This window comes from Anolis carolinensis, unplaced genomic scaffold, assembly GCF_035594765.1.
Source record: "Anolis carolinensis isolate JA03-04 unplaced genomic scaffold, rAnoCar3.1.pri scaffold_15, whole genome shotgun sequence".
Lineage (NCBI taxonomy): Eukaryota > Metazoa > Chordata > Lepidosauria > Squamata > Dactyloidae > Anolis > Anolis carolinensis.
This window is the reverse complement of record NW_026943826.1, coordinates 8,572,089-8,590,162: the sequence shown is the minus strand read 5'-3', so window position 1 is coordinate 8,590,162 and position 18,074 is coordinate 8,572,089. Positions and strand designations below refer to the sequence as shown.

The 18,074-nt window shown below is 43.0% G+C and overlaps 1 protein-coding gene across 7 annotated transcripts in view; it reads left to right on the top strand.

Annotated features, from left to right (window-relative positions):
- samd11 (sterile alpha motif domain containing 11) overlaps nucleotides 1-18,074 on the top strand; it is a 168,944-nt gene that overhangs the window by 82,590 nt on the left and 68,280 nt on the right. For 5 of the 7 annotated variants that reach the window (XR_010001387.1, XM_062965934.1, XM_062965935.1 and 2 more), the window contains one exon: nucleotides 10,670-10,797. Coding sequence is in view for 6 of the 7 variants with exons in the window: in XM_062965934.1 (XP_062822004.1) it covers nucleotides 10,670-10,797 (128 nt within the window). In the remaining variant the exon portion in view is untranslated. The remainder of the gene's footprint in view (nucleotides 1-10,669; nucleotides 10,798-18,074) is intronic. The other 2 variants (XM_062965937.1, XM_062965933.1) reach the window with 1 other exon arrangement.

Sequence of the window (18,074 nt, the reverse complement as noted above, 5' to 3'; positions counted from 1 at the left end):
ATGGCAGGCATCCTCAGAGGTTGTGAGGAATATATCTCCATGTTCCAGAAGTATTCTCTCCTGATGTTATGCCAACATCTATGGCAGGCATCCTCAGAGGTTGTGAGGAATATATGTCCATGTTCCAGAAGCATTCTCTCCTGACGTTTCACCCACATCTATGGCAGGCATCCTCAGAGGTTGTGAGGAATATATATCCATGTTCCAGAAGCATTCTCCCCTGACGTTTCGCCCACATCCATGGCAGGCATCCTCAGAGGTTGTGAGGAATATATCTCCACGTACCAGAAGTATTCTCTCCTGACGTTTCACCCACATCTATGGCAGGCATCCTCAGAGCTTGTGAGGAATATATCTCCATGTTCCAGAAGTATTCTCTCCTGATGTTATGCCAACATCTATGGCAGGCATCCTCAGAGGTTGTGAGGAATATATGTCCATGTTCCAGAAGCATTCTCTCCTGACGTTTCACCCACATCTATGGCAGGCATCCTCAGAGCTTGTGAGGAATATATCTCCATGTTCCAGAAGCATTCTCCCCTGACGTTTCGCCCACATCCATGGCAGGCATCCTCAGAGGTTGTGAGGAATATATGTCCATGTTCCAGAAGTATTCTCTCCTGACGTTTCACCCACATCTATGGCAGGCATCCTCAGAGGTTGTGAGGAATATATATCCATGTTCCAGAAGCATTCTCCCCTGACGTTTCGCCCACATCCATGGCAGGCATCCTCAGAGGTTGTGAAGTATAGAAACTAAGCAAGGAAGGTTTATATATATCTGTGGAAAGTCCATAGCAGAGCACTTGATGAACCAACCTGGACACAGTATATTATCTGAGAACACAGAAATGCTGGACCACTCCAACAACTATCATGCCAGACTACACAGAGAAGCCATTGAAATCCACAAGCATGTGGACAACTTCAACAGAAAGGAGGAAACCATGAAAATGAACAAAATCTGGCTACCAGTATTAAAAAAAACCTCTAAAATCAAAACAGTAGATAAGAAGCAACACTCTGAAAACAGAGGAGTTCCAGACATGAATCAACCAGGGGCAGCTAACGACTCTGAACAAAGGATGCCCCCAGGCAGGAAGAAGCCAGGAGATGAAGCTATTCAATGCTAATTTAGGTGAATAACCACAACACACTGGCCTCCAACTGACAAGAGTTCTCTCACCCTGGACTTTCCACAGATACAGTAGAGTCTCGCTTATACAACGTAAATGGGCCGGCAGAACGTTGGATAAGCGAATATGTTGGATAATAAGGAGAGATTAAGGAAAAGCCTATTTGACAGAAAAAGTAGTTCAATACACAGCAATTCTATGTAGTAATTACTGTATTTACGAATTTAGCACCAAAATATCATGATGTATTGAAAACATTGACTACAAAAATGCGTTGGATAATCCAGAACGTTGGATAAGTGAGATTCTACTGTATATATAAACCTTCCTTGCTTAGTTTCTCCATACCTCACAACCTCTGAGGATGCCTGCCATAGATGTGGGCGAAACGTCAGGAGAGAATACTTCTGGAACATGGCCATACAGCCCGGAAAACACACAACAACCCTGTTTTGGTTTTTGTTGTGATCATCTGTGTCTGTGTATTTGTATGTGTGTATGTATTTGTATGTATCTCAGGGCTTGGTGAAATAACAACAAAGGCCTGGTGGGTGTTGTATCCCTTCTAGTCATTTCTAATTTATGGAGAGCCTGAGTTTTTTGGTTTTCTTGGAATTATTTTTTGTGTCAGAAGCAAATTGAGAATACAGTTATAATGCATAAAAAACAAACAAAGTTAAAAACTTAGCATTATACGGGATTTTCTTTGACTAGAACCTGGCTACTTGGTGTTACTGTGAGAAGGTCGTCCAGTGGGATTCCTTCCCATGTAATACTTAGAACTCGAGCTTATCTGTTGTTAAGATGAATAGCTCACATCTGTGTTTTAGATGGATCAAGAATCAGCTGGTTTCCCTGTAATAGACAGTAAGAGCACCTAAAGCTTCAGAGAGTTTCTGTTCAACCATTTCAAAGCTTCCTGCTTGAGCGGTGATGACGCAATCGTCAGCATAGAGGAAACTCTATCTTCTGGCAATGGCTGGTTATTTGTGTAAATGTTGAACATTATGGGACATTGATGGTTTCCTTTGAGATATTTGTTCAGAGGAAGCAAAGAGAGTGTGAGTTTCCTATGGGTTTTCATGTCAAAGCAGAAAGTTATGCACCCAAAAATAGACTGGAGATGTACAGGTTTGGGAAAGAAGGACAATATTTTGTTGAAATCCCACATTTTCCCACCTTCCCACAGTGTAGTTTTTCTCTAATGTGCCTATCTACGCTTTCTTCATTGAAGACCTTCCAGAGCCTTCCTTGGTACAAGGCTAGATAAACCTAAGTCAGTTGAAAATAGTTATGGCAACCTTGAGCCGTTTGGGAGATTATCTGTCTCCTTCTTAACCTCTTAGGAGATCCATCTCTCTCCCTCTCCCCGTGGCCTTCTCTAATTCGTTTTTAAAAATATAATATTGTACTGCTGGAAGGGATCAGATCGATAATCTGATTATGTATGTGTGTGTACACGTGTGTGTGGGACACCTGCCTGTGTTTTGCAATAAATGCTGAAGGAAGGTGTGTTTATCAGGAAAGGATTCGTCTTTTCCATCAGACTCCGTCAGGCCAGGTCACGAATTTTTGCATTCCATCGTCAATTCGGTTGTTGTCAAAGTTTCAATGACATTTCCCATCTCTGAAGAAACCTTTTCAAGAAGTCCTGTGATTTATAAGGTCTTTATAACTCAGGTGGCTTGAAAACATACAACAAACCTGTATACAAAGTAGGGTTCAGAGTGCTCATTGACTGCAGGTAAACTATATATCCCAATACCTACAACTCCATAAAGGTCCAGGCCAATTTCCCTCAAAACCCACCAGCATTCAGATGTGGGCATCTTGGATATACATGCCAAGTTTGGTCCAGATCCATCATTGTTTGGCTTCATAGTGTGCTCTGGATATAATAATAATAATAATAATAATAATAATAATAATAATAATAATAATAATAATAACAACAACAACAACAACAACAACAACAGCAACAACAATAGCAGCAACTAGCTGTGCCCGGCCACGTGTTGCTGTGGCTTATGGGAATGCCTTGTTGGCCAGGTGGAATAGCAGTGAATAGCCTTGCAGCCTCAAAAGCCTGAACCCTGGCTGTACCCCGGCAAAGTGGGCAGGGCCTAAAGGGGCAGGGCCTACCCTTCTGACCAGCAACCAGGGTTGAAAATGGCTCTTCCTCGTTCTCTAATTTGGACTTTCTTTTCTGGAGACCCAAAGGTTGAGAACCACTGTTCTAGTGCCTGCTTGGTTTGGGGTTTGGCTTCTCATTTGTAGAGACAGTCATAGCCTTCCTCCAGCCATGCACCCTTCAGGTGTTGTTGACAACTACATGTCTCATTATCCTCAACCAACATGCTGACTGTGGCCAGTGGAAGTTGTAGTTCGGCATCACATCTGAAGGGCAGTATGTTGCTGGGTGCAGAGGCGGTCGAACAGCAAGGCGAATTAAGCGGTCACCACTGGGGCACACCAACAGGGGGCGCACTCGAGGCGCCCCCATGTAACCATGGTGCCACCGTCTCCCACCGCCATCCCCATGCTTTTTTGTGCTTCAAAAGCCTTGCGCATGCGCACAGGAGTCCCATCGCCCAAAATGGCCGATGGGACTCGTGCGCATGTGCAAGGCTTCAATCGCTCGCCTGGCACGTAAGGCACGCAAGCCGCCTATCCACCTCACGTACCGGGCAAGCAATCAAAGCCTTGCACATGCGCACCACTCCCATCGCCCAAAATGGCCAATAGGACTCGTGCGCATGCGTAAGGCTTCGATCGCTCACCCGGCACAAGTCGCCCGTCTGCTTTACGTACTGGGCAAGCGATTGAAGCCTTGCGCATGAGTCCTATCGCCCAAAATGGCCTCCGAAGCTGCCTCCGCAGCCGCCGCAGCCGCGTCCTCTGGTTTATGGGGGGTGGGCAGGCGCCAAAATGGGGGGGGGGGGGCGCCAGAATTTGGTTCGCCTACTACTTATAATTACCTTGGGCCGGTTCTGGCTGTGTGCCATAGAGTAGGAAAGGGTTATGGGAGAGACAGTGGGCGGGGTCATGCAAATTTCACACAGATGGAGAGAGTCAGAAACACTGGGATGTCTGTGGTGGAGGAAAAAGAGAAAATCTAGAAGGAAATGATCCCTTCTTCTTTGATTCTGGGGTATTGAAGAACGAATAAACTCTGGGCAACATTTGTGACCGACCTCCTTCTCATCAGTCTTTGGTTGAGGAGTTCTGTTTACCAGAAAGCACTGAGCAAAAAATCTGGGCCAGTCGCCGATGGATAGAAGACAATCAGGCCTAGACACTTCCTCCCAAACTGTGTGTTATATGACGGGCAGAGACCAATTAAAGCCTCTGCGTCTCTCCCCCTTCGCTCTCTTCCCGTTGTGCTGATGGCAGCTTTTATCTGTCCTCTGTCCCCGCCGTCCGGGGATATTGATTTGCACGATTAAGAGGGGCCGGTAATCGCCTCAAATTAATCCTCTAAACTCCTTTGCAAATATTTTGCATAATGCATCTCAAAGGTAGCAAGGATAAGCCCTGAAATTGCTTGCCGGGGAGGAAGGGAAATGCGGGGACGGGGCCTCATCCATCAATGGCCCTGCAAGGCTTTCCTGTAAGTAATGACCCCGGCGTGTTTACGGAGGTGATTGCACCTGGAATGAACAATTTCACCCTTCCGCTTCTGGAAAGCAGGGAGCGCGTGTGTTGTTTGTGTTCACGTGTGTGTTGTGCATCAGATGCCACGGCCTGGCTTGAAGTTACCTATTAAGGTGTGGGTTATCAAGGTCAGTCTGCCAACATCTGTGAAAATCCACCGCCAGACACCCATCGACAGCACCTCCGTCTGATGACTTTTCGGTCATAAACTTTATCAGATTAAGTAGAGGCCTGGTTAGAGATTAGTGCCTCCTCCTCCTCCTCCTTCCCCTTCCGCCCCTTTTCTCTCAGACGTCTTGAGATGGGGGGATATTTAAAGCGAGGCCATTGAGCACGTAATGTGCACTCCTGCTTGGCCTTCCCGGAGCCAAGTGTGCCGGCAGTCATGTGCTGCGCCTTGCCGACACACAAAATAAGGCCGTGGCTTGTGTGAGTATGATGATGAGCACTACCAGATCCTCCTTTGGCTTAGTAATTGTTATGTGCACTTGCATTTTTTAGACCAGTGAGAGGGGAGGATAAATTCCTAGATTTATTATTATTATTATTATTATTATTATTATTATTATTATGACACAGCAAACAAGATAGATATGCTGGATTTCGTGTCACGAAATCACAAGTCGAACACTTCCCAAGTGTTTAGGACTGTGTGATGTAATTATTATTATTATTATTATTATTATTATTATTATTATTATTGTATGACACAGCAAACAAGATAGATATGCTGGATTTCGTATCACAAAATCACAAGTCAAGCACTTTCCAAGTGTTTAGGACTGTGTGATGTAATTATTATTATTATTATTATTATTATTATTATTATTATTATTATTGTATGACACAGCAAACAAGATAGATATGCTGGATTTCGTATCACAGAATCACAAGTCGAACACTTCCCAAGTGTCTAGGACTGTGTGATGTAATTATTATTATTATTATTATTATTATTATTATTATTATTATTGTATGACACAGCAAACAAGATAGGTATGCTGGATTTCGTGTCACGAAATCACAAGTCGAACACTTCCCAAGTGTTTAGGACTGTGTGATGTAATTATTATTATTATTATTATTATTATTATTATTATTATTATTATTATTGTATGACACAGCAAACAAGATAGATATGCTGGATTTCTTATCACAAAACCACAAGTCGAACACTTCCCAAGTGTCTAGGACTGTGTGATGTATTTTCAGATGATGCGTGCAGATCTCAGAAGGGTGGCCTTTTCCAGCTGGCAGATCATAATTTTGTCAATGTCTATTGTTTCCAAATGCTGGCTGAGATCTTTTGGCACGGCACCCAATGTGCCCATCACCACCGGGACCACCTGCACTGGTTTCTGCCAGAGTCTTTGAAGTTCAATCTTGAGGTCCTGAGAGCGGCTGAGTTTTTCCTGTTGTTTTTCGTCAATGCGACTGTCACCTGGGATGGCGACATCAATGATCCAAACCTTTTTCTTTTCCACAACTGTGATTGGCATTTCCACATGCAATCTGAGACTGGCTGGGAGGGGAACATATATGTGTGCGTATGTATGTATGTGTGTTTGTATGACCCAAACCTATTCGAATGATGGTCAACATTAACTGGTGTTTTTGTCATTCAAAAAACTTAGCTGGAATTGCCAGTGCTTACTAGACCGTGTAAAATAGGCAATGGTATTTGACTACCATCAGATTTTCTGAGTGGAAAGGCCCAACATAATGTATGGAGAGGGCACTAGAAGAGCAAGATACATAAGAATGAGAGTTCATAGTCTCAGTTTGATTGATTCGAGAGCCATGTCAAAACCCAGATGAGTTAGGAGGGATGCGGAAAGGCCAATGGGGGAGGCTTTCTACGGTGTAATAAGGGTGTTTGGATCATAACAAATTGTTGTTGTTGTTGTTCAAATCTATGCTGTGCCCATAAAAAGTATTTGTAGGACTGTGCTGCTTAAGTTGCTTGGGCTCGGGCTGTGGCGCAGGCTGGAGAGCAGCTGCAATGAATCACTGCAATGAATCACTCTGACCAGGAGGTCATGAGTTCGAGGCCCGCTCGGAGCCTATGTTTGTCTTGTCTTTGTTCTATGTTAAAAGGCATTGAATGTTTGCCTATATGTGTAATGTGATCCGCCCTGAGTCCCCTTCGGGGTGAGAAGGGCGGAATATAAATGCTGTAAATAAATAAATAAATATCTGTTAGTTTCTGGAAGTAATTTCGATGGGAAGAAGTGAAGTTTTAAGGACTCCAAAAAGTATCTAGCGTTTATTTACGATGTTATTTGGCTGGTTTTGATGTTAGGATAGGCCTATGAGTGGCACATTATGCTACTTAATATGTGGGAAAATTGAGAAAGAGATGGTACAACCTGGAGACATGCCAAGAGTTCTCCTTCTGATATAAGTAGTTGCTAAAAGATGTGTGTGATAGTTATGATTTAAGATGGCTGGTGTCCCAGTACAGCACTTAGGGTGCCAGGGATGGAGCACTGAAGCTGTGTTGTCATTGGGTTGTTGTGTGTTTTCCGGGTTGTATGGCCATGTTCGGCGTTCCATGCAGTCATGCCAGCCACATGACCTTGGAGGTGTCTACGGACAACGCCGGCTCTTTGGCCTAGAAATGGAGATGAGCACCAACCCCCAGAGTCGGTCACAACTGGACTTAACGTCAGGGGAAACCTTTACCTTTACTATGCCCAGAAAACACACAACAACCCTGTGATTCCGGCCATGAATCCTTCGACAACACATTGTGTTGTCCTTCATTCCTACTTTGTGCAAATAAAGTATATAAACCTGAACATGATCTGGATTGTGGCTGCCTAAATGCATTGTGTTCCCTCAATGTGTCTGGATATTTATGGGTCGAGAGAAGGCAATGTACCTATATCCTTATCATTGCTTCTGATCGAGAGTTTGGGAAACCTGCAGAGGCGGTTTGGCCACAGAAGCAAGTCCTTGCCCCCCGTTCGCCGTTCTGAAAAATGTCATTGTCTGACTCCAGACTCTTAACAAATATTACGTTGGTAAACAGAGCCAAGGTCTGGAGCGTTGCCTCTCTCCCTTTGCCTGCCAGGCCGTTTCATCTGTCACTTTTTCCGGCCCTTCGCTCGTTCTTCTCTCTCTCTCCCTCCTCCTCATCCCTGCTCATCCTGACAGTTATTGATCTCGTGCCTAAGATTCATTCCAGAGTTGGTTGCAGTTGGGATGAGCCAAGCTTGCTTCGCTAAGGAGCTGCCAGCAGGCAGGACCTTTGATAAACACTGCCGAATGTGCAAAGGCATTTTGGAAAAGACTGGAAACCGATATTCCTTTGACATGTCTCCGGGGCCTCGCCATCCGAAGGTGATGGTTAGGCCTTGGAGTCAAAGAAGGACTCACTTTTCTAACAGGGCTTGACATCCTTGCTTTGACTGAAGCGAGGGAGGAGGCTGGAGGCAGTTTGAGGAAGAGCCTCCGCTCCCGCTCACCTAACAACTCCCAGGGAGACAACCGTTGAGATGCATGAGAAGGTAGTTTGTGTTCCTTGCACAGGTGTGCCTCTGGTTGCTTCGGCGTTGCTTTTTTAAGTCGGACCAGGGGCAGAAATAATCTGGATCGTTTTCTACACCACAAAGAGCCCTTCCAATGCCTTACAATAGCATTTATATTCTACCGATAAATGAAACACCCAGTAAAGAGGAGGATTTTGAACTTTCCAGAGATCACTTTAAGGCAGTTGTTCCCAACCTGTGTTCTGTGGACCACCAGTGGTCTGCAAGAACTAAAATATGGTCCTCCGCCTACACCGTTGCAGCGAGAGCGACTGGTTTCGCAAAACCCTCTCATAGTGCCGAGGCTTATTAAATATGATTTTCTGTGAATGAGCTGATGGCAACAAGGGCGGCTGAAGCTATGTGCGAAGTAAGCAATTGCGGGTGGCGCCAAATCACCAGGGGCGCTGTTGAGGCACCTGGAAGGGAAGACACACAAGTGCAAACAAGAGATTTATTTTTATTCCATTAATACACATATCTATATCTTTCCCCTAGTGGCAGTGTGTTAAAGCGCTGAGCTGCTGAACTTGCGCACCACAAGGTCCCAGGTTCAAATCCCGGGAGCGGAATGAGCGCCCGCTGTTAGCCCCAGCTCCTGCCAACCTAGCAGTTCGAAAACATGCAAATGTGTGAGTAGATCAATAGGGAAGGTAATGGCACTCCATGCAGTCATGCCGGCCACATGACCTTGGAGGTGTCTATGGACAACACTGGCTCTTTGGCTTAGAAATGGAGAAGAGCACCAACCCCCAGAGTCGGTCACGATTGGATTTAACATCAGGGGAAACCTTGTCCTTTACCTTATATCTTTCAACTCTATTATTCTGTTCTGGATACAACAAATAGAGTGATTCTTCTTCAACAAGAAGCCTATTATCTTTGCTATTTATCTCCGTGTCTGTCTTCTTCCACTCTCACTGTATTTGGCACCAAAATACTGTTTGCTTACACTTGAAAATTACCTAGGGCCGGCCCTGGATGGCAACTACTGGATGGCATATGTTCTGTATCAGAAACTAGAGCTGATATGGTCTATCCAGTGCAGTTTTCTGAATCAGCACCACAAATTACCAAACCGAATGTAAAGTTGACCAAAAACCAGTTTGTAACTCTTTCGGTACTAATGTTGGTCAAAAAAAGGTTGGGAACCACTGCTTTAAGGCTTCCTTCCAAATGCATCCAGGGATGATTCTTCCATTCAATAGTATCCACCTTTCTTCTGTTTCCTATTTTTGATGGGCAAACTTACATAGTTATGCTTCTTAAGCTGAAGCAGGCTTATACGCTGCCCATTTTTCCCTCTGTTTTGCTGTTGACTTCAGCCCAGTCAAGGATTCTGGTGGCAGCTGCTGTTTGCCTTGTCTGTTGTAGGCAGGCACACACAGCTATATTAGGATCAGCTATAGAAGCGTCCTGCCTTTTCCCTGCTCAAGGTTTCCTCTATAGTTTACTACTGGTAGCTGCTGCAACTCGACAACAAAGGTCAATGATTCTCCAGCCCTATATCACCATATATCAGCTTAAAAACATCCAGGTGGACATAGAACATGGAGAAAGGCATTTAGCCAAACATAAAAAAAAAACATTTGTCAGAAGAGGTTTCCTTATCAAACCCTTTGTAAAGTGATATATGCCAGTATTAGAAGCCATCAATCCAGCTTTAGGAGGAACTAAAAATAGTCAGGTTTCAATGAGAGGCCGAGCTTCTCGTATGTTTCTGCCAAAGTGTTTAGAGTGGCTTGTGGGTCTTCTTCTGAATGTGCACAGACTACGTTATCGTCGGCGTATTGGAGTTCTATAACAAATGTTGTTGTGACTTTGGTTTTGGCTTTCAATCTGCTGAGGCCCAAAAAGATCAAGGAGTTTTCTCTCAAGTGTCTGGGTTTGAATTTCCACGTGTTTAATCCGGATAATATGAATTAGGGTTGGTTGACGTTTATGTTCAAAGCCTCCTCGTGTTTCACAATGTGGTCCTTTCTCTATACTGGGAATAGGTATATCTTACCTGTTGCATTGAACTGATACATGAGGGGGAAATGTCCTATCAGTTTAGTTTGGAAACGAATTCATTTTTGTAAATAAAAACATAGGAACTCAAGGTCAGAATGCATATTGACCTAATGCAGAGATTATTCAAAACGGAGACTTGCAGAGCATCCTTTTTCTGGATAGATTGCAAGCTAAGCTTATGAGTCAACGAGAGCGAAACAACCTCAGGAGAAGCTCAGTGTGTAGGTTTTGTTTTCAGTGTGATTTGCCCAATCCGGTCAAAGAGAGAATGAACGAGAGAGTGTGTAAGTGTGTTGAGATGCCTAAGCGCTGCCTTCCTCTCTCCTTCCGCAGCAGCCGGGACAACGAACTCACCTCCTTCATCTCCAACCTCCACCAGAGTCGGCAGCTCGTAATGCCAGAGACCCAGAGCCGTTGCGAGTTCAAGAGGAGCAGTTTGGATATCGGCTTGGGAGCGGCAGGTAAGCATCCTCTCTTCCTCGTCTTTGCTATTTTGTGCAACTTACATTTGTGGGTGCAGAGTTGGGTTTTAACAGCAGCCTGGCTATTTGTGGCTTCCTCTCTCCCCTGTTCTTTATTAGCGGTGGGGGAAATCCTCTGCCAGAGCCTTGAAACAGCCTGCGGGGCGGAGGGAGGGCTGAGCAAAGCACTGAAGCAGAAAGAGACCTCGGTTGAGTTTGTAATTGCATTAATCAGAGGCTTGTCGTCTGCGCCTCCGTCCCTGCCGGCCCCCTTGCTTGAGTGGCTTGCTGCTCGACTTTATGCTGCGGTCTGACCTTTGCGGAGTTCAGCAGGCTTCGGCTTGCCTTGCTGTTGAAGCAGTTTGGGGCGGGGGAGAAAGACAGAAATGCCAGCTGCTCCTTCCTCCTCTGAGAGCAGCATCCAAGGACTGTGTGATGTATTTTCAGATGATGCGCGCATTATTATTGTTGTTGTTGTTATTATTGTATGACACAGCAAACAAGATAGATATGCTGGATTTCGTGTCACATAATCACAAGTCAAACACTTCCCAAGTCTTCTCCTTATCAGCTTTTCCTTCAATTTCGTCAAGGAACTGTCCATGCAATGTTTTGTTGTGCCAGCTGTCAGCTCTAGTTTGTAGTGCGGTTTTCTTGTACTGGTTTTTTGTCTGCTGTGCTTTGAGGAGTTTCTGATTTTTTGACTTCAATCAAAGCAGGTTCTTCACTTTGCTTTACATGTTCTGCCAGGGCATGTTCTTCTTCTTTGACTGCTCGTTTTATTTGCAAGGGTCCTCTGCCACTATTATTATTTTATTATGACACAGCAAACAAGATAGATATGCTGGATTTCATATCAGAAAATCACAAGTCGAACACTTCCCACGTGTCTAGGAGTGTGTGATGTATTATCGGATGATGCGCGCAGATCCCAACAGGGTGGCCTTTTGCAGCTGGCAGATCGTAATTTTGTCAATGTCTATTGTTTCCAAATGCCGGCTGAGATCTTTTGGCACGGCACCCAATGTGCCCATCACCACCGGGACCACCTGCACTGGTTTCTGCCAGAGTCTTTGAAGTTCAATCTTGAGGTCCTGATAGCGGCTGAGTTTTTCCTGTTGTTTTTCGTCAATGCGACTGTCACCTGGGATGGCGATATCAATGATCCCAACCTTTTTCTTTTCCACAACTGTGATGTCTGGTGTGTTGTGTTCCAGAACTTTGTCAGTCTGGATTTGGAAGTCCCACAGTATCTTTGCGTGCTCATTTTCCAATATTTTTGCAGGTTTGTGATCCCACCAGTTCTTTGCTGCTGGGAGGTGGTACTTGAGACATAATAATAATAATAATAAAACTTTATTTCTACCCCGCCACCATCTCCCCAACGGGGACTCGGGGCGGCTAACATGGGACCATGCCCAGAGCAATACAATATAATAAAATATAAAAACAACATATCATAGCACCATTAAAAATACAATAAATAATAATAGGCATTACATCAAGAAATCAAAAAACAATAAAACAAGGGCAGGCCGCGTAAACACAGAGGTAAAACCTGGAGTGCGAGGGACAGAGGGGTACTCCACTGCGGGCAGGGACATATGGAAGTGGGGTAATCTAGAGGATAGATGTTTGGGGTGGGAGTAACACAGAAATATATGACAGAAATTACTCACCGAAGGCACAGCGGAAAAGCCATGTTTTCAAGTCTTTCCTAAAAGCTAACAGCGTGGGAGCTTGCCTAATTTCAGTAGGTAGTGAGTTCCACAATCGGGGGGCCACAGCAGAGAAGGTAAGTTCCAGTGAATCATTTGGGCTACATAGTTGTGCCTCTGTTTGTAGTCTGTCTGTGCAATTTTCTTACAGCAGCTGAGGATATGATCAATGGCTTTGTCGGTTTCCTTGCACAGCTTGCATTTTGGGTCATCAGCTGATTTTTCGATCTTGGCCTGAATTGCCTTTGTCCTGATGTCTTGCTCCTGGGTTGCAAGGATCAGGCCTTCTGTCTCCTTCTTCAGGGTCCCATTCGTGAGCCATCGCCAGGTCTTCTCCTTATCAGCTTTTCCTTTAATTTTGTCAATGAACTTTCCATGCAATGTTTTGTTGTGCCAGCTGTCAGCTCTAGTTTGTAGTGCGGTTTTCTTGTACTGGTTTTTTGTCTGCTGTGCTTTGAGGAGTTTCTGATTTTTGACTTCAATCAAAGCGGGTTCTTCACTTTGCTTTACATATTCTGCCAGGGCATATTCTTCTTCTTTGACTGCTTGTTTTACTTGCAAGAATCCTCTGCCATTATTATTATTATTATTATTATTATTATTATTATTATTATTATTATTATTATAGGCCAGAAACAGGGCAACCAATGTGTGGCTCATAATGTTTTGTTGAAACCCAACTCTTATGATCCCACTGAATTCAATAGTGTTTATTCCCCAGTAAGTGTGCCTGGTGTTCTCACCTCACAATGTTGACTTCCATTGGTGGAGAGCGTTTATATGCCAAATGCGCAGGCACTGCTTCAGAAAAGCAAACACTCTTGCTTGAGGTGAATCAATGTTTCTGTCTTGAAGGCTGACTTGAAGTGTGAGCTCGAAGGCTCACCTCCTTCAGTCTGGCCTCGGCTTCTCTCCCAGGGAGGTCTCTTCTTCTTTCTTCCCTAAGATCTCAAAAGAGCCTTTCAATAGGATTATGGATTTCAATCCTGTGACATGTGGCGATGGCTGGCGATTTGGAACTTTCAGGGAAAAAACAAGGATTAGACAAATTAAGGATCAATGGGGCCGATCCCTGGCTCGCAGCCAGCAGAACTAAAACGAAGCCTCCATCCTCAGACGCAATCTGGTTTTGGACGCCCGAGGCTGAAGTATCTCAGGGCCATTGCCTTGATGGGGAAAGATGGGTGGACTTCCTCTAATCTTGGGGTCAGTGGTTTGAAAAAGCGACCTTGTTAGATTAACCGTTCCCAGAATGGCCTCTGATCATAAAAATTCTGGAAGTTGCACTCTCCAAAAAGTTATTTTTGCAGGCTGTGCCTGCAGGTAATACATAGCCATGATTGCTACTTCCTTTTGTTGTTTATTCATTCAGTTGCTTCCGGCTCTTCTTGACCTCATGGACCTTAAACTTATTTATTTACTATAATTTTACCACCAGCATTCCTGGATCTGGAGATGTGTGTTTGGGCAGGATAGGGCTGTCTATTATTATTATTATTGACACAACGACATAGTATGACACACAGCAAACAAGATAGATATGCTGAATTTCGTTGTTTTGTTGTGCCAGCTGTCAGCTCTAGTTTGTAGTGCGGTTTTCTTGTACTGTTTTTTTGTCTGCTGTGCTTTGAGAAGTTTCTGATTTTTGACTTCAATCAAAGCAGGTTCTTCACTTTGCTTTTACAAATTCTGCCAGGGCATGTTCTTCTTCTTTGACTGCTTGTTTGACTTGTAAGAGTCCTCTGCTACCTGATCTTCTAGGCAGATATTCGCGATGGTGCAGCGAATGATGAATGGTCATGAGTTTTCTTGTTTTTCTGTCCAAATTGTCCAGTTCCGCCTATGTCCAATTTATAATGCCAGCAGTATATCTTATGACAGGTATGGCCCAGGTGTTTATGGCCTTGATGGTGTTGCCTCCATTGAGCTTGCTTTGGAGAATTTTTCTGACCCTTTGTGTGTATTCTTCGCTGACCACAGTTTTCACATGTTCATGCTTGATGTTGTCCAGCTGTAATATGCCCAGGTATGTATAGGCCTCTGGCTGGTGACACTCGATCATTTGGCTATTAGGCATATTTATACCCTCACTTTCAATGATTTTTCCCTTCTTCAATGCCACTGTTGAACATTTGTCCAAACCAAACTCCATGCTGATATAAGTGCTAAAAATTCGGACAGTGTTAGTCAGAGACTGGATTTCAGTTTCCGTTTTCCCATACAGCTTCAGGTCATCCATGTACATCAGATGCGAAATTTTGTGAGATTTCTTAGATGTTTGATATCCGAGATTTGTTTTTTGTAAGATTGTTGACAGAGGGATCATGGCAATAATGAAAAGCAGAGGGGACAATGAGTCTCCCTGGAAAATTCCTCTTCTGATGTTGACAAGTCCATAGCTTTCATTTCCAACAAACAGTTCAGTATTCCAGTGCTCCATCATGTTTACAATAAAGGTGCCAACTTTTTTACTAATCCCGATGGCGTCCTGGCACTTGATGATCCAGCTGTGTGGGAGTGAGTCAAAGGCCTTTTTGTAGTCAATCCACGTCATGTGAAGATTAGCTTTTTGGCTTTTACAGTTCTCTAGAATGATTTTGTCAATTAATAACTGGTCTTTTGTGCCCCTGCTTTTCCGTTTGTTGACTTTCTGTTCATCTGGCAAGATGTTTTTTTCTTCAAGATAGTCTTGAATTTTGTCAGCTATGATGCCAGTCAGTAGTTTAAACATAGTGGGCAGACATGTTATTGGCCTGTAGTTTCCTGGTGCTGCTCGTTTTGCTGGATCCTTTTGTATCAGGTAAGTTCTTCCAGTTGTTAGCCATTCACTGATACTTCCTTTCTGCAGCATCTCATTGAATTGTTGGGGCATTTTTCCATGTAAACTAATCAGATGTTTGAGCCAAAATCCATGAAGTTGATCACTACCAGGCGATGTTTTGTTGTGCCAGCTGTCAGCTCTAGTTTGTAGTGCGGTTTTCTTGTACTGGTTTTTTGTCTGCTGTGCTTTGAGGAGTTTCTGATTTTTGACTTCAATCAAAGCAGGTTCTTCACTTTGCTTTACATTATTAGTATTATTATTATTATAGGTCAGATCATTAGCTCAGATCACTTTCAGATCTAAGAATGTCTGACATCACCTGCCCTTTCCTCAAAGCAAAAGATGCCCAGGATAGAAATGCATGTATATATGTAGAGATGGAGAGAATGCAAATGCGAAATGGTGCAATCTTTTTTTTATGTCAGGCCAAACGTGATGGTGCCCCCGGTACATCTTGGCCTCTTGCCTTGGCAGCCCATGCGAGAGGGAAGCAGAGGCCAAGGGAGCAGGGCCTGATAAAATCTAATTGCCCCATCGATTGCTCTCGGAGCAGCCGCCAGGTTGCCGCTTAATGACTGAGATATTCGCAACGTGTTTGATGCAATGCTTGGCTATATCTCGCGCCGCCCAGCCCACTGGGGACCGGGAAGCATTACAGGGATCTCTTAATCATGAAGCAGGGATGCGTGTGTCGGGCCCGCCGCTCTCCGCCCGGCACCGAAAGATTTATTATAATTATCGCCTGGCTCCCTGCAAGAATGCCGAAATGGGATTGCGCTCTGCGTATGCGTGTGAGAGTGAGGAGCTGCATGGTTAAACTCTTTCAAACATTGCCTGGCTGATAAAATTCACACTGGAGGAATGTAAATGAACGGGTCTAAGTTGCAGGCCAATTATCCAGCATCTTTGCCCCCACCCCATTGAAAAAAACCCAATTCTTTCAAAGAGAATAAGTGTGTTTGTCTGGAAAGCAAGGGGTGCAGATTCCTAAGAATTGCACAAGTTGCCAAATAATATTACCGTATATACTTGAGTATAAGCTGACCCGAATATAAGCCGAGGCACCTAATTTTACCACAAAAAAACTGAGAAAACATTGACTCCAGTATAAGCCGAGATACCAATAAAATTACCGTATATACTCAAGTATAAGCCGACCCGAATATAAGCTGAGGCACCTAATTTTACACCAAAAAAAAACCTGGGAAAACATTGACTCCAGTATAAGCCGAGATACCAATAAAATTACCGTATATACTCAAGTATAAGCCGACCCGAATATAAGCCGAGGCACCTAATTTTACCACAAAAAAACTGGGAAAACATTGACTCCAGTATAAGCCGAGGATTGTAAATTTCAGAAATAAAAATAGATACCAATAAAATTACATTAATTGAGGCATCAGAAGGTTAAATGTTTTTAAATATTTACATAAAGCTCAAATTTAAGATAAGACTGTCCAACCCTAATCAAATCATTATTCTCATCTTCTTCAATGTAAATGTGCTTAATATGTATCCTTTTATTTATTTATTTATTAGACTTGTATACCGCTACTCCCAGTTTGGCTCGGAGCAGTTTACAGAAATAGATTAAAACAATACAATTAACTTTAAAATAACAATAAAAACAATAAAAACAAAAATAAAAACAACAATAAAAACAGACATAATAATAATAATAATAATAATAGAGTAAATAATACATGTAATAATAATAATAATAATAATACAGAAAAATAATATATGTAATAATAAATAGAGTAAAATAATAAATGCAATAATAATAATAATAAGATCAGAGTGAAATAATAAATGTATTATTAATAATAAAAAATAGAGTAAAATAAATGTAATAGTAGCAACAATAATAGAGAAAAATAATTCACAATTATTTCTAGTAGTTGTAGAGATTGGGATGTATAGTTCACCTGCAATCTAAGAGCACACTGAACTCCACCAATGACGGAATTGGACCAAACTTGGTGTTCATTGATTGCAGGTGAACTATATATCCTTCTAGTACCTAGTACCTACTAGGACGTTGCCCAGGGGACACCCAGTTGTTTGATGTTTTATTATCCTTGGGAAGCTGGAGCTGACAGAGGGAGCTCATCCCGGCTCTGTCCGGATTAGAATCTCCAACCTTCAAGTCAGCAGTCCTGCTGGTAGAAGGGTTTAACCCATTGCGCCACCATATTGGATAGATTTAAGAAGCAAAAACATGGATACTGTCGAAGGAAGAGCAAACAAAAACAACTGTTGACGAACAATTATACATTATACTAGCTGTGCCCGGCCACGCGTTGCTGTGGCAAAGTGGTGGTGGTATTGGTTAAAAATTGTTGTGTAATTTTTATTTGACTTTATTTGCATTTTTTAATTAGTTTTATTGTAAGTTATATTTTTATTTATTATATTTTATTATTTTCTTGTATTATTTTTAGTTATTTTCTGTTATTATAGTATTTTATTGTATTAATTTTTTAGTGTTTTTAATTATTTTTTATTGGGTTGCTAGGAGACCAAGTTGGAGGAGCTTAGCCTTCTAACTGGCAGCAATTGGATAAAAACAATTATTCCTCTCTCTCTAATTAGGACTTAATTTTTCTTTTCTTTTTGTTGTATGAACCTAGAGGCGTGGATGATGGGTTGTGTTGTCAAATTTCGAGGTTGGGGGGCCTGGGGTTTTGTTGTTTTGTGGGTCGCTGTGATGCCATCACTCTTTTATATATATA